Source organism: Neolamprologus brichardi, chromosome 3 (genome assembly GCF_056152115.1).
Source record: "Neolamprologus brichardi isolate AB-2024 chromosome 3, ASM5615211v1, whole genome shotgun sequence".
Classification (NCBI taxonomy): Eukaryota; Metazoa; Chordata; class Actinopteri; order Cichliformes; family Cichlidae; genus Neolamprologus; species Neolamprologus brichardi.
The window spans coordinates 60,514,106-60,536,418 of record NC_142106.1 but is presented as its reverse complement, the minus strand read 5'-3'; the positions used below and the strand labels follow the sequence as shown (position 1 = coordinate 60,536,418).

At 40.3% G+C, this 22,313-nt stretch overlaps 3 protein-coding genes across 4 annotated transcripts in view; 2 read left to right on the top strand and 1 right to left on the bottom strand.

The window, feature by feature from the left end:
• Positions 1–22,313, bottom strand: part of LOC148105994 (Fc receptor-like B) — a 385,026-nt gene that overhangs the window by 100,467 nt on the left and 262,246 nt on the right. The window lies entirely within an intron of this gene.
• The window catches only part of LOC102777248 (NLR family CARD domain-containing protein 3-like), a 1,099,208-nt gene that overhangs the window by 993,663 nt on the left and 83,232 nt on the right, over positions 1–22,313 (top strand). The window lies entirely within an intron of this gene.
• LOC148105998 (uncharacterized) lies at positions 17,187–19,686 on the top strand. The gene is made up of 7 exons (XM_087838016.1): positions 17,187–17,263; positions 17,369–17,462; positions 17,547–17,658; positions 17,733–17,959; positions 18,055–18,220; positions 18,320–18,447; positions 18,556–19,686. Exons 1-7 carry the CDS (start codon positions 17,223–17,225, stop codon positions 18,871–18,873), a joined length of 1,086 nt encoding a protein of 361 aa, XP_087694142.1. The 5' UTR covers positions 17,187–17,222; the 3' UTR covers positions 18,874–19,686.

The window sequence follows — 22,313 nt, the reverse complement described above, 5'->3', positions numbered from 1 at the left end:
TTAGTAATAAAAATATGATCAATTGATTATTTCTGACTGAAAAGATGAAATATATATTTGGTCATAGTGATATGACTCATTGCCTCACTTAAACATAAAATGTAAACAAAAATTCAAAACAATAGATTAATACAAAACAGAATTTGACTGTTGACCTTAAAGTGAGCTTGAATGTTGTTCACTTCCTGTTTTATTTTGGTAGTTATCGTCTCTGGTTTTTACTTTTACTTCCTCCCCCGACATTGTCTACATTAGTTTCAGCTGTAGAAGGTTTTATTAACTGTTTGATTTGTCACTTTTTTTAACTATTATTGTTCACCTATAAACTATTTGTCACGGCTGGGGGGGCAGTCGTGTGGTGTATTGAAAAAGGATCCAAAATGCAGGTACTGGCTGGGGTGCGAGTGAGTGTTTATTTACAGCGCTGAGAAGGTGACAAAACAAGAAGAGCAGAGCAGGGAGAAAACAAACCTAAACTGGGAAAACTAATGAACAAAACTTAAACCAGACACTCACGGGAGGAGGAGCAAAATGCACAAAGAGGGATGGCAGAGAGACGCAGAATGAGTACCGGGTAACATAGAATGATGCAGACTGACATGGAATAAATCAGACGATGCGACAGAGAGCACAGGAAAACACAGGGCTTAAATACACGGGGAGTAATCAGGGAATGGGCCACAGGAGGGCAACACAGCTGGGAGGAATCAGGGCTGACGGGACAGGGGAAATGTAAACTGAACATACTCACATCAGACAGAGACCTTCACAATAAAACAGGAAACTCAGACACGAGGAACCAAACAAGACACAAAACTAAACAGACAGCTTCACAAACAGGCGGGGTGACACGATAGACAGACAGAGACACAGACGCAGACTCAAAAGCAGACCGAATATAACACATAGAACTCAAACAATAATAATCATCATCATCATAATAAACTAGAAAATGATAATAAACTAAAAGCGCTGGGTCACCGACCCAGGACCATGACACTATTGCTAAAATGTATTTTCATTAAAATACCAAATAATTTATTACTTTATCATCTAATTAGATTATAATTCTGTAAATAAGAGTGATAGTGTGGTCTATGTGGGTTGTCTTCAGGTTCTCTGCTTCCTCCCACAGTCCAAAAACATGCATGCAAGGTTAACTGGAGATGTGTGATTGTGAGCATAAATGTTTGTCTGTCTCTGTCTAGCTCTGTTTCTACCTGGCTACATCAACGTGGTTACTGATGCTGAACCAATAACCCGGTCTGGATCAGGTTATGTTCAGAGTTTTTGTTTAAAATCAGCTGAAGTGTCTCATTTTCACTGATTCTTTCATTTACAGAAAGCTTTAAGTGAGATATAGATTCAGTCATATGTTACTAATATTACTTTTAACCTGAGTAGCAAAAGTGCGCGGTGATCTTAAAATGATGTGCCAGGAGTTGTGCCAGGAGTTGTGCCGTTCTCTGCGGCTTCAGTGACCCTCGAGCTCTTGACTAGCTATCGAGTTGGTGGGTAACAGACGTCTCCGAAAACGTCGAAGCACTTTTGCAAATATGCGATATCTTGATAAACCGAGCAGATATTTGAAGTTTACACACCCACATTCTCGCCTGAAAATATGTTAAAAGTTTATTTTGTGACCCAGGAAGATTAATAAGAGTAATTTTAAAACTTAGTAGTGGTCTCCATTACCGGAAACTGGAGTTTGGCTGGGCCGCACTATGAATTCTGGGATATGGTGGGCCACGAAGGACACACCCGACCCATCCTTCAAATTCGGGGAAAAGGAGGACGCATTTGTTGGCTGCATTCGGAGGAATTTGGACAGCCTTCGGTGCGTCGCTGTGACGTTATCGGTCTACAAATGTGTCCTCAGGAGGATGCAGCCCATGAATTTGGACACACCGAGCCTGCGTGCTGGTAGCACCTTAGCCACAGCTCGGGTGTGGAGGAGAAGCTGAAAAAGAAGGTTTTCTAGTTTGTAAGGAGGAAACAACTGAGAGGACTAAGTTAAAGAGAGGCTGGAGAGTAACACAGAGCAGCAATGAATGCTGCTCTGTGTTACATGATGATGCTGCCATCCACCCACTGCTCCTAGTGTTGCCAACTCCTCAGTAAGGGAAATTGCTATTGGCTGTCCTAAAAGTCGCTGGAAGTCACTAAATGATGTCATCGCCTAATTTGGATAAATGGTCATGCTAATGTAATTGTAACGTACGTTGTAGGAGAGAAAAATAACATCGTGGAAGAGACATAACATGAGTAAAAAAATGTCCTTGAATGCATTTAAATAAATAAATCATAGTTCTGTCTTTAACTATTACAACACTCTCACCACATTTGTTAACAATTCTCTCAACAAATGTGTTTTTCCTCGTTCTTTGTTATCCAGCTGAGACTTTGGGTATAAATGTGTCATAAACAGGAGAAAGCAGTGCAGGTTCAATGTAATCAAACCTCAGACTGAGTTCAAAATCATCACCTGTCCCAGATATCACATCAGCACCAGAACCATGATGTGTTTACTCACATTTAAAAAGGTGGAGGTCAGTGTGAATGGACTGTTGTCATTGGTCTGAATGTGCCTCTATAAACATGTGCTCTTCATTATTGATGTTTTCCTACTGAACAGAAAATGAGACTTAATAAAATCCTTCTGACTGTTGTTGGGGCAGGTTGGGTCCTGGGTTTGAGTCCCCCACTGTACCACAGGGGCTTCTAGCTTTGTTTCACAGTGTGTAGAACAACAAATAAAACCAAATCACAAAAAAACACATCAAACTTTGAGGGTTTAACCAAGGATGAGGAAGTAGACTCGGCCCCAAACATCTGGATATATGGATGGTTACCACAGCAACCACAGCAGTGTGCTCTCAGTATATTTAGTTGTATAAAGGTGTTTGTGGTGTGTTGCAGCTGAAGCAGCCTCATGTATGTTGACACAGGGAGAAAATAGCGTGAGAACACTGTTCACAGCAGTCACAGCTCGCTGCTTTCAACAGTCTCTTCCTTCCTTGTTTGGATGTCACTGATATCATCTTCTGCTCTCACACTGACCACCTGTTGAAGCTAACATGCTAACATGGAAGCAGCAGGTATGCCACCTGTGGCAGCTGAGGTCACGTGATCTGAGTGTTTGAACCACACGTTGGAGCAGCGTTTCCAAACATCTGCACTTCAGAAGCTCCAAAGTGTGGAAACGCCACTGTGGAGCGTCTCATCCCTATCTAAGAGATTTTCTTGCCTCTGCAAAGCGAAGGTAGCAAACAGCACCATAGTTTGTCAATCCCAACCAATCAAAGCGCTCCTTATGTCACGTCACATGACTCGTGTGTTTACCTCTTTGATTAGCACCCAAAGAACTAAAGAAAGGCTAAAAGGACGTTCAGCCAATCAAATCCCTCCTAGGAACAGGAAGTCTAGAGAGGAAATGGAGCAGAGAAGGAGAATCACCAGTTTAAATGTCTGAGTTTTAAACTGGTGACCCTCTAAAGAGGCTTTTATTGACTCTGTTTTCTTTACAGCTTTTTTCACCATTTAAACTGTTTAATATCAGATTTAGAAATAACTTTTGGACAGTTTTTCTACATTTGCACTAAAATGTGACATAAGTAATGACTTTCTGACTTTACGTTGGACTAATCTAACGACTCAGCCTGGCTATGTTGGACTTGGTGTGGAAGCAGCTCCCAGTTTGAGTTCAGGAGACAGACACACTCTCTACTTTGAAGATCAGCTTCAAACTTTCCTTTTTGATAAAGCTTATAGTTCGAGCTGGATCAGGTGAACCATCCCTTAGTTATGCTGCTATAGGCTCAGGCTGTTTGTGGACTTCCCATGATGGTCTGCTTTCTTCTCCACTCCCCTCTTTTCACTCCTGATGCTTTTATATGTCACTACTGCATGTCTTTTGTCTTCTGTCTCCTTAGTTTGTGTTTTGTTCTTGTCTCTCTGAGCTCATCTCTTCTCTTTCCCCTCACCCTGCAACCAGTCATGGTAGATGCTCCTCCTGGAGCCTGTTTTCACTGGGAGGATCTTTGTGTCAAACGGAGTTCTTCTTCCCACCATCACCAAGTGCTGCTCACAGTGGATTGTGTCGCGAAATCGATCAATGTAGCGCAGTGAGACAAACCATGGATGCCCCAGAGAAGTGCAATCAAACGATGAGTTTATTAACACACAGGAGAAAACATCAGCCTATGTCTTCTGACAAAAATACATGTTGTGGACACTTACAAAGCAGTGGGGTATACGCCCCCCCATGGCGTCAATAAAAATAGTCAGATTAAAATAGGTTCCAGACATTAGTCACAGTTAATGGTACATCTTGTACATCTTTAATGGCTATAAACAGACATAGAACTTCTCTCCTCTATAACACCTTCCATACAAGGTAATAAACTTCAAGCCCTCAGGGTCTCTGGGGCTAATTATTGACTCTGGTCATCTGTTGCCAAGTAGAGTAAAATATAATGAGACACCAAATGAGTTAACCTCAGGCCTGACACATTCCTAGATTATGTGTTATATGTATTGTAAGCATGCATGCAATCATCCTGTTCTAGTTTCCCTCAGCATGTATCACCTGGACAGTCACGCCAGTGAAACTTAAGACCCTTAATGAACCGAACATCAACTCGAAATAAGCACAAATATGCAATGTGTATGAAATACTTCTGACCGTACTTGTAATAAAAGTTAACATAATGGAAGGATCCTCAAATGAACATCTTCAATAGACAACTTTAATGCAATATCAATACTGTGAGAAATATTATTAGATGGAATAATGCTGTAAAGAATGTTATTAATGCAGTTATGATGATGCAGATTATATGGCAGCAATAAAAGAATTCCTGTATCTCCACAATTGTCTGATGGTTGGGGCTTTCTCTCTAATATTGGAGGCTGTTACCTTACACTGTTAAACAGCTTCAGATGACTGTTGTTGTCTGTTGGGAATTGTCACTTTTAAATAAAGTTACATTGAATGGATGTTAATGGATAGATGTTATTGTGACAAAGAGAAAACGATTGTTGACAGATAGATTGTTGTTTTGTGTGTCTGCAGTCTGTCAGGCTGTCTGATTACAGAAGAAGGCTGTACTTCTCTGGCCTCAGCTCTGAGCTCCAACCCCTCCCATCTGAGAGAGCTGGACTTGAGCTACAATCATCCGGGGGACTCAGGAATGAAGCTGCTGTTGGCTGGACTGAAGGATCCAGGCTGGAGACTGGACACTCTCAGGTATGAAGAATGTCTGATAGAGGAGGAAGAGATGGAAACATTTCCTGTGTCCTTCACTCACTTCCTGTTTGTTTCCTGCAGATGAGATATGAACAATCACACATGCAGGAATATTTTCAGGGACAGACACACTAGTCTAGCTGGATAGTACATGGATATTTATGTAAGGGTCTCCAAGGAGTCTGTTTGCAGGAACATTAATTATAACTGCTAAGTCATGTTGAGAGTTTCATTAAAAGTAGACCTACAGTTAGGTCCATAAATATTTGGACAGAGACAACATTTTGCAACTTTAGACTTTATTAGGTCACAGGTGTACCTGAGATAGTGGGCACTGTGTACCTAATAAAGTGTCAGCCATGTGTATGTTTCCCATGCTGTATGTCCACAGTCACAGTGACAGTCAGTGACACTGACAGAAGGATGAAACAAGGCTGTGAATCATTTCAGTCTGTGTGTGTGACAAAGAGGCAGACAGGAGCAGCTAACATTCGGAAATGGAAGCTTAAATAATGACAAACTCTACATTCACGGCTGAATTCACAATAATTTGTTCTCAAGTGCACATTTAGCAGCTAATGCTAATACTGTTTTCCCTTGCTTTCTACAACTTGGGCAGCTATTGCTAAGTAGGCCACTTTGCTCTGCTAAGGATTTGTGTTACCATGATGGAAACTCTGATAAGCTAATGCTGCTAAGCTAATGCTGTTTATGGGCCCTGTTACAATCAATATTTAATTCTCATTCTGTTGTTTGAGAACAATATTAACGTCTCACATCATTATTACACAAGAGAAAAGGGTATTAGCGTTAGCTACTAATGCTTATTCACCTCAAATTAGCTTTAGCTGCTAATGGGAGCCTAGTTAGCATAAACCCTTCACATCATTATAATGCAAGGAAAAAGAGTCACTCATGGCAGCCTATTTAGCATTATCGTCACATCATTATAACACAAGAGAAAAGGGTATTAGCATTAGCTGCTAATAATTATTCACCCTAATTAGAGTTAGCCCCTAATGGCAGCCTACTCAGCATTAAGTCCTGACGTCGTTGTAATGCAGGGGAAAAGAGTTACCATTACCGGATAATGCTAATTCACATCAAATTAGCATTAGTTAATAGGGGTAGACTTCGTATCATTAGCTGCTGTCATTCTTACAAAGCAAACAGTATGAGCAGTACTAGCTGCTCACATTGTTAAAGGGGAAGAGAAAACGATATTAGCATTAGCTGTTTATAATTATTCACCCCTAATTAGAATTAGCCACTAATGGCGTATTGTTAAAAAGTAAGAAAAAACATTGTTAGCATAAGCGGATAATGCTAATTCACCTCAAATTAGTATTAGCTAATAACGGCACCTGCTTAGCATTAGCTGGTCACATTGTTATAAGGCAAGAAAATATGGTATTAGCATTAGCTGCCAATTTCTATTTACCTGAAATTAGCATTAGTGACTAATGGCAATCTACTTAACATTAACTCCTCACTAATACAATGCTAATTCACATCAAATTAGCATTAGCTGCTAATATCAGCCTACTTAGCACTAGCTGCTCACATTGTTATAATGCAAGGGAAAAGAGTTAGCATTAACGGATGATGCTAACTCACCTCAAATTAGAAAATATGGTATTAGCATTAGCTACTAATGGTTATTCACCTAAAATTAGAATTGGCCATTAATGGCGTCCTATTTAGCATTAACTCTTCACATCGCAGGGGAAAAGTTAAAATTGAATTAAAAATAGTGTTCACATTAGCTACTCATATTGTTAAAAAGTACGAGAAAACATTGTTAGCATAAGCGGATGTAGCTAATTCACCTCAAATTAGTATTAGCTAATAACGGCAACCTACTTAGCATTAGCTGGTCACATTGTTATAAAGCAAGACAATATGGTATTAGCATTAGCTGCCAATTCCTATTCACTTAAAATTAGCATTACCTGCTAATGGCAGTCTACTTAGCATTAACTCCTCACTAATGTAATGCTATTTCACATCAAATTATCTTTAGCTTTAGCATTAGCTTTTAGCATCAGCCTACCTAGCACTAGCTGCTCACATTGTTAAAAGGGAAGAGAAAACAATATTAGCATTAGCTGGTAATAATTATTCACCCCTAATTAGAATTAGCTGCTAATGGCAGTATACTTAGCATTAACTCCTCACATCGTTATAATGCAAATGAGGCTAACTTGCATTAAATTAGACTGCTGTTATTAGCTAGTGCTATTTAGCAGTAGCTGCTCACATTGTTATAAAGCAAAGGAAAACGATATGAGCATTAGGTTCTAATGCGTATTTGCCTTAAATTAGACGTAGGTGGTAATGGCGGCCTACTTAGCATTAGCAGCTCAGATGTTGTAATGCTAGGGAAAAGAGTGTTAGCATTAGCCGTTGACATTGTTATAAAGTTAAGGAAAATTGTGTTAGCGTTAGCTACTCACATTGTTAAAAAGTAAGTGTTAGCATTAGTGCATAATGCTAATTCACATCAAATTAGCATTAGTTAATAACAGCATCCTATTTAGCATTAGCAGATAATGTTGACCTTGGCCCACTGGAAAAGTTAAGAACTAAAGATTTAGGAGTTTTTCTCGATAGCTCTTTCTCATTTGAGAAACAAATGAATTCTGTTATTAAAACCAGCTGTAAGGTTTATATTGTTGATTGTCATTTATGTTTAGAAATATTTACTCATATATGCTTAGAGTTGTATAATCGATTGCATGATGATAGAGGTTTGATCCTGAGTAGTCTGTAAAGACTCTGTGTGCCTTCCAGAGTGCTCTGGCATGCACACACCACTTGGGGCCATGAGAGAGGTCATACCCTCTCTTACTGATTTATGGTGTAGGACAGGGGTCTCAAACTCAATTTAGCTGGGGGCCGCTGCAGGCAGAGTCTGGTTGAGGCTGGGCCGCATTAGGTTTTCCACAAGAAAGGCATGGTTAAAAAATTCCAATCTTCTCAAATCTCTTTATTTTTATTTTTTAACACAAAATATGAAAAATAAATAAACAAATTAAGAATTAATAAGAAAATAAATCAATCTGTAATACATAAATAAAATAATAATAAGATCTTTTTAGTCAGTGAACTTGTGTGTTTTTTTCAGTCTTCTAAATCTGCTGTATTTAGATTGAAATGTCTGTATTAACAGTTCTATAACCTTCTTCTGAACATGAATGGAACACTGTAGAAAATGAACTGTTCTTCTGAACATGGCTTCTCTTGCCTACTCCTTGCTGCTAGAGACCTGGCAGCGTTTCCTCTCGCATAGCCGAGCCAGATTTGGCCTGAGGGAGGAAGCAGTTGCGACCCTCAGTATGTCTTGAAGATGATCATCCGTAAGTCTGGACCTGTACTTGGACTTATTGAAGTTCAAAGTGGAGAAGAGCTTTTCGCACAAGTATGTTCTACCAAAAAGGCACATGGTCCGCTTGAACATTCGGGAAAGCCGAGGGAAACTAGGGCTCAATTCTCTCAAAAATTGTCCAAGCTTGTCTGCTTTTCCACTCACCTCCCTGAACTTTGCTTTGAGTTCAGAGTTGCACTGCAGCTCAATGAGCTCCATTTGAAGCACAGAAGGGGCATCTTGCACATCAAAGGAGAAGGGGTCCGCAAAAATTTGAAAGGTGGCTCTGTGTGTCTTGAAGTCAGCAAATCTGTGATCAAATTCCTCCTGTAGCCTCAAAATGACATCAACATACTTGTCAGCACTGAATGGTGTGCCTGCATCCACGAGTGCCTTGCATGCTGGGAAATGGCAAAGGTTTGTCTGAGAGAGCTGAGCTTTCCAGAGCGCAAGTTTTGTGGAGAATGCTCTCACGTTGTCATAGGCAGCACTGACAAGTTGCCCCTGGCCTTGTAACGTCTTGTTCAGTACATTAAGCTCATGTGTTATATCAACAAGAAAAGCTAAGTCCATGAGCCATTTGGGATCAGTTAGCACAGGAACACTAACTCCATCCTTCTCCATGAAGGCTTCACTTCTGCTCTCAACTCAACTGGCAGAAAGGCTGATGTTGCTAAACTGACCTTTCTTTCCCGGACAGACTATATTTGCAGCCTGCAATATGCACTTTTACACAAATTCACCTTCTGTGAATGGCTTCCCTGCTTTAGCAATCATCTCACTAACCACGTAGCTTCTACTGCTGCATTATTCTCTTTGGTTGCTTTCTTGAAGAAATCTTGCTGCCTCAGTAGATCTGTTTTAAGACTGGCAACCCGGTTCGCTCTCTCATCTCCCTGGTATTTTGCATCCAACTCTGGTTAAGTATAAGAGCCCTTTGTTAGGGGGACCGCTGGACTCTTAGCACCAGCTTTGGGGTCACAGGGTCACATCTGGAACACACACACACACACACACACACACACACACACACACACATACCTACACTATGCACAGACTGGTACTCTTTGTTCATACCTGTGTAAGACGTCATATGTTAATGAACTTATGCATATTCATGTAACCTCAATAAAGAGCAGTGTTACGAGGGAGCAGACGAGAGCGACTGAGGTCAAGTGAAGGAACGGCGCTGTCACAGTTCTCTCCCTCATGAATTGTCTGGTTCCAGCGGTGGGTCTGTGCTAGACGACCCATCACCAGCTTTTTCCACTGGTTACCAGTACGTGGTAGAATCCACTTCCAGATCTGGTTGTTTGTCTTTAAATCTCTGAATGGATTGGCTCCATCTTATCTCTCTTTAACAAAATAATCCAAGTCGAGCCCTCAGGTCTGCAGATAAGTAGCTTCTGACCAGAACTAGACGTAAAAACAGAGGTGAGCTTTATCGATGGCTGCAGCCAAACTCTGGAACAGTCGCCCTTCACATCAGGTCGTCACCAACACTCGACATTTTTAAAACCCGGTTGGAAACACATTTGTACTCTGTAGCTTTCAATTCTGACGAGTCTTTATAGTAATTACTGTGTATGTTTCCTATTTTCTCTCTACTCTGTGCAGCACTTTGGCTCAACCTGTTTTTAAATGTGCTGATAAATAAATGTCGATTTCTTTGAATAAAACAGTGGAGCCGAGCTTTGAGCTCAGTGTGTAACAGTGTGTGTATGAGAGCCATGTAATGTCCATGTGTGCATGCTGACTGTGCTGCTCTGACCCCCCTCCTCCTTTCAGGGTGGAGCCTGCTGGAGTCCGATGGTTGAGACCAGGTCTGAGGAAGTGTAAGTGTGTTTTTAATGGGATTCATGAAAACAAAGCAGCACACATTCAACCATCTTCATCATGTCAGGAGTCATCATCAAAGTGTCAATCAATGAACAGATGATGGATCAATAACTGCAGCTGGATTGTGTTTGTTCTCTCCATCAGATTCCTGTCAACTCACAATCGACACAAACACAGTGAACACAAAGCTCCAACTGTCTGACAACAACAGGAAGGTGACACGTGTGGAGGAGGTTCAGTCATATCCTGATCATCCAGACAGATTTGATGTTCGTCAGCTGCTGTGTAGAAATGGTCTAACTGGTCGCTGTTACTGGGAGGTCGAGTGGAGAGGAGACGTTTTTATATCAGTGAGTTACAGAAGCATCAGAAGGAAAGGAGACAGAGACTGTGGGTTTGGAAACAATGATCAGTCCTGGAGTCTGGAGTGCTATGATGGTCTTGGTTATTATGTCTCTCACAATAAGATAAAAACATCCATCATCTCCTCCTCCTCCTCCTCCTCCTCCTCTGTCTCTAACAGAGCAGCAGTGTATGTGGACTGTCCTGCTGGCACTCTGTCCTTCTACAGAGTCTCCTCTGACACTCTGATCCACCTCCACACCTTCAACACCACATTCACTCAAACTCTTTATCCTGGGTTTAGGTTCTGGTCTTCTCGTGCCTCAGTGTCCCTGTGCTGAGTGGGGTGTAAAGAGTGTCTCCTGTTACAGAAACACTCTGACTGTTGAACAGATAGTTCAGTCTGTACATGTCTGTCTCTTTCACTCACAAACATGTTTTCAGATTCATGGATTCAATCAGTTGATGTTTGAAACTCTTCTAAATGATTCCTTGTAAACTTCTTCCTCTTCAGTCACAAACAAACAGGAAGTGATGTCACATGTGTTCCTGTCCACACAGCAGAATGAGTCTATTGCTGACAGTGATGTACAAACAGAGTGAGCATTTCTGAGGCCCAAAATAAACTGAGTAGTTCACTGAATGAACAATGGACTGTGAGCTCAGTTCCTTCATCATTAGTATGGATTATATATGTATATGTATTATATTAGTATCATATATATCAGGTGCTGCTGCTGCTGGTTTCAGTCATTGTGCAAATGTGCTGTTTGTAAGGTTGTAAAGCTGCAGTCAGCTGAGACTGAAGAAGTCACCTGATCAGTGAGCAAACGTTTCTGAAAACGTCCAGATGAACAGAATCAACCTTTTGGGATCAGCCAGCAATGCAGCATCATTGTTGTTCAGGTTCAGAGGTTTGCAGGAATGAACTGATGACCAGAAACAGCTGCAAAGTCCAATAAAATACCAGCTGGAGTTCAGCTGCATTTGAAGAAGTCAAAGAAAAGTAAGGATGGCAAAGGGCGATGTTTTCTTCCAAAGAACTGAAAACATGGTCGACGCCTCATTAGAAGAATAATCTGGACATTTGTGAGGAACTCTAACCAAGAAAGCAACGTCAAACAGATCCAACAGACAGTTTCATGACTGGAAGTGTTGAGTGTAAAAATGCTACATTGCATTATTGCATCCTCTCACCACAGGAGGTGCTGTTGGCACCACTGATTGCTGATCAGCTGTTCTCTGATGATCTGATTGATACTGTGAATAACGGGACTCACTGAACTCTGTGACACAGTGAAGATTACAGAGTTTAACTTCAACATCTGACTGACGTCACACAGACAGAAGGATGAACCAGTGAGGCACAGAACACAGTTACTGGAGATACTGGATCAGCTCCATGTGAACCTCTGATGGAGAAGCTGCTGAGCCAGAGAAACATCAGGACATGACAGGCAGCTGCACTTATCTAACAACATGTAGCAGAGCTGATCTATGTTAGAGGATCTATCACAGCAGCTGAAGCCAAAGTCCAACACTGGATAGCAGCTGAGCCTGTGCTGAGTGTAGTGTTACAGGAAAAGGGCAGAAACACTGACACTGGTAGCTCACAGTGATGCTGACTGGGGCACAGAGCTGAATGATGCAGCATCAGGACACTGTTTCAGTCTGACTGACAGAGAAACCTGTAGCTGTATCTACATGTGAGGCAGAGGCTACACAAGCAGCTTTCTATGTTTCACAGTGACTGAGATCTTCAGTGGGGGTGGACATGCTCCTGTACAGACCTCTGAGGAGAACCAAGGTGCAGTCAAAGAGTCCAGTCTGTCCTCACAGATGTGAACATGTGGTTTCATCAGGTCTGCTGTCAGCTAGCAGGCTCACATCAGAATCACTGTTCCTGAAAAACACAGTCTGTGTGACATCATCAGTCAGCTGATCGTCCCAGATCTGAATGGTTTCTGTCTCTACTGAGGAAGTCAGAGAATATCACTGAGGTGTGGATCAGGTCTGAGTGAGCTGTGGAGGGACAGCTTTAAACAGTCCACAGGTCTCACGTCCTGCTCAGTCTGGTAGCAGATACCTCGTATTGTTCCAGATGTGCTGACATCACCAGCAGCAGCAGCACAGCTGTGTGATACGATGAATCTCAGTTATTGATCCAACACACAGTAAATACAAAGATCAGGATTTATGAGAGTAATCATTATGAGTCTGAACACATGATCACTGAATGTTAGTCTCCACAATAATAAGCTAACACAAGCAAACACAGCTTTCAGCTCTTATTTTGAAACTGGCTTATTTAGAGAGCTGTGATGTGAGCGTGCCTGGCTCTGAGGCACTTGGGTCAGCCTCTGTTGTTTAGAAGTGTTACAGACCGTGAATGACACAGACCTGTCAGTTTCCATGTTTGTCTGTAACACAGCTCAGGGCTCCATGCTGAACGCATCCATCCAGTGTTATTGATCCAGTACTACTACCAGCATTGGGATCAATACTACAATACACAATCACATGTGTCCACGTGATGCAGTTTGAAGAGCAATAAGATGTCTCTGTATGAGGAGGCGGGGTCACAGGAGGTTCACAGAAACTCTGCAGCAGCATCATCAGCTCACATGGAAACTTTGATGATTCACTTCTGTGGTGTTTTTACAGAAACATGTCACAAAATTAGCTCCACCTGTTTTGTGTGTGAGCTTTGAGTTTCTTGTCTTCATTCTGGATTCTTGTGTTGCTGTTTTTACACACAGCAGATATTTCCTGGTTGCTTCCTTGATGACCACATGAAGCTTTCTGAAGCTTGGATTGAAAACGCTTCATTACTCAAAGCTTTCCAACACAGGCCTCTGTGCTGCCATCTGGTGGACAAACATATGAAGTGCAGCGTGAAGCTACAAATTAAACTGCTTCAGCTACGTTTATATATAACATACTATAACCTATATAACTATATGTATAGTGTATTATGTATGTTTTAGAGCTGGGGGTAGAATTGCTGATGGCCTGGTTGTTATTTATGTTCCCCATGGTTCACCAGCTCTCACACAACATCAGCACCAATGATCCACGTCCTTATAAACCTCTGAATCAGGTCCTGAAGCTGTGACGTCCTGAGTGAAGACCTCACTGATCACATGACTCTGGTCACCTGGACTCAGTGTTTCTGAAGCAGTGTGCTGGGTTTTTAAAAATACGTGGCTGCTGCCTGATGCTGGGCCCACAGAGGAAGACGACTCACTCGCTCTTCTTCACTTCCTCCTTAAACATGTGGAAGGAGAGCAAAGTGCTGCCAGACTCTTATTTCTGACAGGAACAGAAGAAACCACAGCAAACTGTTCCAGTTCTTCATCTTCATCACAATCTATTTATTTCTGATGGTGTCTTCAGTCTGAGGGTTTGAAGTTTCCATGTCTGTGTGATGTGTGGTGTGAAGGCTGCTGGTTAAACTGGGACTCACTGTTTAAAGCACTGAGTGCTCATAGAGAGATGCTCCATGAGTCCCAGTACAGACTACAAACATGGTGGAAACTTAGCTTTGATATCCACACACTCTGCACGTCTGTGAGTAACTGTGATGAAGATGTGCAGAGATCTGTGTACAAACAGGAGAAAGACTGTAAAGACTCTGTGCTTCTAACAGCCTCTGTTAACATATGTGAGGCTGTTTGTTGTTGTTGCCATGGAGCTTTTCACTGTTTGGGTCAGCAGGTCATGTGATCAGGTTTGTTCTGTGAAAGCTGGACGATGGTTCAGTGTCAGGGTTTGTTTGCATTCATCAATAAATATCTAAATAAATCAAAGACTCCATGTTTGTTCTTTCATCATGTGACCTCTGCTCATCCATCTCTGTGTGTATCAGGATACATTTAGTTCATAATACACAGAAAAATCAGAGTTATTACCTGTAATAAATGTGAAAGTAAAGATTCCTGCAGTGATAACCAGGCAGGACTGAAACACATCCAAGCTGTCACCACGGTAACAGCACCATCCATCCACAGGTGAGGGGAGGAGCAAAAAGAGTGACTTTCACCATTTTATACTAAAAACACTCAACTAATGTTTCTAATATGAAACAAATAAGCCCACATTAATGTGAGCATTTATTCAATAATAATAATCATGATTTCCTCCTGATCTCATTTCCATAGCAGAGAAAACTGTGGTGTATATTGAGGTGGAGGGTGTGGTCTATGGCTCAGGTGTAGAGTGACAGTGTTGTTTATTAAAATAAGATCGCATTAACAGTTTGAACGTAGTTACAGTCAGCAGTGAATATAAATGCTAAAACTGAATATATTGCATAGTGTCCCCCCCCCCCCATTAACAAATGGTTCAGCCCACAGCAGGACCGGCTTTCTTCTTGTTTTCAGTAGCAAGCGATGCTCATGATTGTGCCAGAGCACATTTTGAACAACACCATGGGAATTTCGGATTTTACACAGGTGCACAGTAAAAAATGGAGTGTCAATATTTCAGTGTAAACCTATTTTAACCTAGAGAGAGTATTTACAACTCTGTGAGGAGTAAACAGCTCTAACGTCAGAGTTAAAAGTCAGTGTTCTGTAGACACGGAGTGAAGACTTAACTCCACACAGTGTTGATTAGTACCAGTGCGCAGGCGCGCGGTCTGAGAGCTGTGACGCACGCGGAATTTTCTCCGAAGAGCTGCCACAGTCAGGTAAGTTAAGTTAACATTCCCATACTGGTAACATTGTTTAGTCATTTTTAAACTAAATAGCTTTTTATAGTTGCACTGATGTCGAGTGAGGACATGTTAGCAGCATTTACCCACAGGTTTAATGATATTGTCGAGTAGCTACATGCTAACCGTTGCTAAAAGTTCAAATGTTCGTTATCTTCTCACTGAGTTAAGATTAACCTAAAACATGTTAACTATGTATTTCTTCTAAGTGCAGCTTAGATAATATTATTGTCACATGTCTAATGGGATAGTTTTAGCAACTAAATGACCGTTTAATAGTAAGCTAATAATCGCTAATTAGCTTCGAAGAAACTATCAGAAAAAGTGGGACATTACAATAAAGTTTACTCTACTGATTTATATTCTTTTAAGCAAATGCCAAAGGCATACACTAATTTAGAATTAATTTAGATTATTTTGTATAAATGAACTGACAGCAATGTTAATGATATGTTAATATACATTAATTGTTCACAGAAATAAAGCGAATTGCAGTAAGTTGACCAATACTTGATAAGTAGACTAAAGTTATTAAACAATATTAGATGTTAGTCACACTTGGTCCATTTGCAGTAACACTGGTTGATAAAGGATCTTTATTAGCAGTTAATCTGTTACTTATTTCTTCATACTGTAGCTGCTAAGTAATATTAACTTTTAACTGCTTCTATTTTGTATAGAAACTAAAGCTCTAAAGTACATCCACAGTCTTAAACTCTTTCCTTTATTATTCTTTTCTCTTTGTTTTGTGAACAGAATATGTTGCTGCGTGTTTTGTTTGGTGGGGAGCAGAAGTATGTTAGGCTGTCTGACCTGACATTTGATGCTTTCATGAAAGAAGGTTAGAATATCAGGATAAAACAAGATAACAATGTTTACCTGGTCAATATACCAGCTTAATTATAAGCTTAATTATATTCTTACTCAACTACCTAAGTTGATAATTGTTTCTACTTCAACAATGAATGAGAATTACCTATATGCTTAAGCTTCAGCTCATCAATATTTTGTGAAGACATAGCCTTACTCTACCATTTAATAAGAAAATGCATGGCCTTTTTTTTTTTTAACAATTTCTGTAACATTTCTTTTCTCTTACCTTACTTCAGTGTGCCTAAAATTTAACATAGCAGAAGGCAGACAGCTAGATATGAAGGTGTTTGACCAGTCTGACACAGAAGTAGACGCAGAGGTGTTTGAAGAAATAGTGAAGGGGTCACCTGTAACCTTCCGAGTCATGCTGAGCAATGAAGAACTTGGTAATCACTCACATACGTATATGTTTATATTAAATATAAAGGTTGAGATTGAAGCATTAACAGTTAAATTTAATGCTTCTGCTTTGGTCATGTTCTTAATGCACAGGTGTATCTCTATCATCATCATCATCTTCTCCATCTGATGATACAATCATGCTAAACTTCACAATGTGTGAACCTCCTGAAGAAGCAGCCACCACTGAAGGAAGACAACCTAAAAGGCCATGCCATATAAACTATGAAGCAAAAGCTGTGGGTAGTGAACATTGTTAGCCTAATTTGCATGTTTGATGTGAAGTGTTTTTATGTAATCATTTTCCAGTTTTTCTCAAGGTTTAAAAAATTTCTGACTTCATATTTTATGTCTATTTAAGCTGATTGAAAAAATCCTAACAACAAAGCCTGGTGGTGAACACATCATACAAGAGTATGCAAAAACCAAATCTCTGACAGATGATAAACATACTTGCTGCTGAGATGACAGAAGCACATGGGTAAGAATCATAAATGTAGTCTATAAAGAAACATTTTTAGTATTATTTTTAATTGTGATGTTCAATGCCAATTGAGTGACGGTCATCACTGAATTTATACATTAGGACATCTCCCCCTAAAAGTGTAAGAGTGATGTATGCGCAGGGGATTGTTGCTCTGTTTCCATATCTGGAAGACCCATATTCACAACATGGATATGTAAGTAAAGGGGACCTTGCAACATTAAACACATAGTTGCCCTCAGAAATGTTGATAACATTCTGCTTGTATTTAATTACATAGGAACATTACTATGATCCAGAGAGCGGTTCAGGATACCTTGCGTGGCGGTTGAAGACCATTCAAAGAAAAGCTGCAGAGGAAAGAAGTGTCTCACTTTCCAAATCTCCTAAAAGTAAGTTCACTTGTGATTTAAATGATTCTGATCTAATTTGTAGGTAGGAGTCAATCAAATAGTTTTTTCTTAAGTTGGCGGGCCAGGCCGTGGTCGATCCAGACGACTCACCACTGAGACAGTGTTATCAGATGAGGATGTAAAAGCAGCTATTGCGCTTTTGAGACACTCTGCTGATGAAGACACTATCCGTGAAAAGATGAAAGCTACCTTCATTTATCGGCATTCAATGGTCAGCGATGATAAGAATGCAGCAGATGTCTTCACAGTCTTCCCGCGGTTTCTGGACACACCAGGACTGGTAAGACATCTTCATTTGTTGAATCACTGAAATATTCCATGCAGCTTGCAGTTTCACTCATTACACCTCTCTTATCTTCTATTTTTGCATTATAGATAGAACAAGATTTCCTGTTTGATGAGGTCACTGCCAACAAATTCTTGGAGAGGTGGCCCATCGATCTCAAATCAAAGATTGTAAAGGAAAGTCATGGACTTGTACCCACCTCGGAGCTCTTGGAGTTGATGTGCAATGCTGAGTCAGCTACTGAAGTTGAGAATGGTATGACTCTGACTGTTTTTATCTGCCATTGTTGGTTATATAGGTAATTCTGTCTATTGAATGTATTTTTGGAGTAATTCTTTGTTTATTCGTCTGTAGGCTGGGACAGTGACATGTCTGCTATCTTGCTGCTGCTACATCTGCTACCGCCATCTGCACGAGGGCGAAAGAGACCAGGAAAGATGTCTGCATCTCAAGCTGTCGATAACCTCATCAAATTCCTAAAGGTATGTTATTTAAAATATATATTCCATCACCGCCATTGTAATGTACAGTAAGGTGATCTAATCTAATGGGATAGTCACTAAATACTGCTGTTTAATGTGTTGTTGTAGGCTGGAACCAGTGTACAGCAGCATCTAGACAACATCACCCGAAGCAGTCAGCCCTACCTTCTTGCTCAGGGACCCACAAGAAGCAGCATTCACACCTTCTTCATTGTGATTGACAAGCATGCACTTCCATGTAAAGCGACAGGTTCAGTAGGAGCCCTTGATGAACTCTTTAAGGCCCATTATGTCTTTGATACGTCTTACAGTTCATCCCTGACCAACCTTTTCACTTTTCTGCAAACAACCATTTACAACATTGATGTTGGGGAAACAAAGGAAACTCCCAGAGTTGCAGAGTTGCGAGCAAGAATGGTGCGTTAGTATCCATTGAGATCAAAATAATGAAGTGCTTTCTTTGCAAAAGTGATCATGGTAGACCAAACAGCCTTGTAAAACACCTTAAGGTAATTCATGGTCTCTGTACTGGCAGGACACTATATCTCAAATGTGGCCAAGTGGGATGCTCACGTTCTTTTAGTCGTTTTTCTGGCTTTAGAAAGCACCTGAACAAATGCCACGTAAGCAGTTCATTTGATTCTGCAGAACTAGATTTTTCACCAGTTCAAAGTGTTACGGACACAAGTACTGCTGCTAATGATGATGTGGTGCCTGAACATTTAGAGGCTGAGTCGGAATTATCTTCAGCAGACCTTGTAAATAGTTGTGCAGCTGTTATTTCTGATCTAAAGGCAGCAGGTGTAGGCCAAAGTGTAGTGAATCCTGTAGTGAATTCCATGGAAGAGATTGTTCAAGATATCCAACAACATGCTAAAGAAACAGTCATTAAGCATGTATTTAGTAATGAAAGAGAAACAGAAATGTGCAAGAAAGTTGAAGCATGTTTTGATGAGTTAGAGAATCCTTTCTCAGTTCTTAATTCGGAGTACAAGAGGTCAAAATATTTATCAGACAAGTGGGAAACTGTAGAACCAGTTGAATGTGTAATTGGCTCAAGATTTGACACAAGGCGAAATAAAAAGACTGGAACATATGATCAGGCAGTTGTTCAAGATAAATTCATGTATGTTCCAATTTTATCAACATTGGAATCAATATTTAAGAGTCAGCATGTTGGAGAAATGTTGAAAAAATCCGACACTTGTGATTCAAGACTCAGAGATATTTGTGATGGATCTCTATTGAAGACTCTTTTTTTCAACAGAAAAGCACACAGTTCAGATCCAAATGTTCTATGATGACTTTGAGGTTGCAAATCCTCTTGGTTCCAAGCGAGGTATTCACGAGTTGGGTGCAGTATATTTTACCTTAAGAAACTTCTCTCCCAAATGGAATTCATTTTTGGCCAACATACACCTTTGTGCCTTATTTCATGCACAAGATCTGAAACGTTATGGTTTTAGTGAAATTCTTGCTCCTATTGTTCGAGACATTAAAGTGTTAGAGAGCGATGGTATTGAGATTCCACTGTTTGGTGGTTATGTTCGTGGTAGTGTGGTACAGGTCACTGGTGATAATTTAGGCTTACATAGCTTGTTTGGTCTGGTGGAGTCTTTCAGTGCAAGGTACTGTTGCAGGTTTTGTTTAGCTGAAAAAGATGACTTTCAAACAGAATTCTCTGAAGATTCCCCCAAAATAGTGTTGCGCACCAAAGACAACCACACTGCTCACTGTCAGGAAATGTCTAATAATCCATTGCTTCCTTATGTTTTTGGTGTAAAGAGTTCATGCTTATTGAATTCACTGACATATTTTCACACAACTGAGAACTTCTCAGTTGATGTGATGCATGATGTTTTGGAAGGAGTGGCCCAGTACGAACTGAAGTTATTGTTTTTGTATTTAAAAGAACAACATCTTACATTGGGAGAACTGAATTTGAGAATACAAAGTTTTGATTATGGATTCATGGAGAAAAACAATAGGCCAGTGGCTGTGAATTTAGGTGGAGAGTCTAATGATCTGGGACTGAATGCTATTCAGACATGGTGCTTACTGAGGAATGTTCCCCTCATGTTTGGAGATTTGGTAACCTCTACTGACCAACATTGGGGCCTACTACTTTTATTACTACAGATAGTTAATATTGTATTTTCTCCTATGTTATCTCAAGGTATGTGTGTATATTTAAAACATTTGATTGTGGAACACCACAAACTGTTCAAGATGTTGTATCCCCAGAAAAACCTTTTACCAAAGCACCATTTTCTTATCCATTATCCTCGCTGCATCCAAAAAATAGGGCCTGTACTTCATAGTTGGTGCATGCGCTATGAAGGTAAGCACAATTTTTTCAAGAAACAGCTCAAATCATTCAAAAATATCACCAAAACGCTGGTCAAAAAACACCAGAATTATATGGCATACATTTGGCAATCTTCAACAGCCTTTAGTCGGTTAGACATTGGTCCAGGAAAAATGGTGTCTTTAGATATGGTAAAAGGAGGTTCTGGAATTTCAATAGCAATGCAACTGCCCAATAGAGTTCAAGTTATGAAAGTGAACTGGGCTAAACAGAATGGTATTGTTTACCGCCCGCATTTGGTTATTTGTGGCAGTGTCTGAAATGCCTGTTTTACCAGATTGAGTCAGTTCTGATAATACACGAGAAACTGGTACTTCTCACTTTGCCATTATGTACAGTAGCCTTTCAAGAACATTTCCATGCCTATGAGTTGACCAGGACAAAGCAAGATTTAGTTGTCTTTCATGTTGACAGCCTGCATTATCCCAGGCCTTTTGACATACAATTGTCGTATGGAGTGAATGACAACGCTCTCTTTGTGGTCCCATATTGCTTTCTCTGGTGAGCATCATAGCTACTGTCATTTGTAAGAGTTTGTTATGCTAATAAATGCTGTTACTGTAACCTGTATGTTTGTAGTTATTTTCACAATATAGGATAGATCACAGCCATTTAGAAATATAGCATCATATGATAAATATGAAAAAATAATGAAAATGAAATATTATTACACATTAGAGTGAACTTGGACTAAAAATAACTCTATAAAGTGAAATCATATTACTCTAAACAGTGTGAATAACCCTCAGTGTTAAATATTTTTACACATTTTGTTGTTAATTTTGACACTAAACTGAGTAGAATTAACACTAAAAAGTTAACACTGGCCATAGAGTAAATTTTACTCTAATTTTGAGTGGGACCAAATGTTATCTGAAACAGAGTTAAAATCAACTCTCTAAGTGTAAAATTGACACTCTGTTTTTTACTGTGCAGCCACCAACTTGTATATATAACTTTCCTCACACTTGTAAAACTCTGTCAGTAGAATTCAATGGGGCAGAGTGACCTGAGCACAGGCCCACTCTGTGACACTCAGAGCTTTGTGGATATCATCTGCAGGTGCACGTACTGGGAGTGCATGTACAGGCAGCTTGCAGCCACTTTGCCACCACTTTAGGACAATGTTTACAGTAGACTGAGCCACACTGACTTTGAGCAGTCATTGTGCTGCTGCATGGCTGATGGCACTGTCCCTGCAGCTGTCAGGGACAACAAGAACCACTCAACTACCTCAGCCAAGCCGAGACTGTGCTGATGTTGTGAGCTGAGACCAAGACACTAACCCAGGATGGTGATATGATGGTGTGAGAGTGGGTGGATGAGCCCATCCCACCTTAAATATAGAAATATCTGTAATGCAACACATGTTTTATGCAACATGAACATATTTCCCACGCTGTTTCATGTTGTGTTTCCAAGATTTCAGTTTACTGTAACTTTCATTTGTATTTCCTTCAGTCTGTTAATCTTGGAGCTTCTTATTACCAGGTGAGAA

Bases quoted from the DNA above. Each gene is read 5' to 3' on its own strand.
- LOC148105998 (XM_087838016.1), top strand. From the start codon at position 17,223: ATGATAAACATACTTGCTGCTGAGATGACAGAAGCACATGG. The intron at 17,463-17,546 runs GTAAGTAAAGGG...TTAATTACATAG, and splicing joins CATATTCACAACATGGATAT to GAACATTACTATGATCCAGA. The intron at 18,448-18,555 runs GTATGTTATTTA...GTGTTGTTGTAG, and splicing joins ACCTCATCAAATTCCTAAAG to GCTGGAACCAGTGTACAGCA.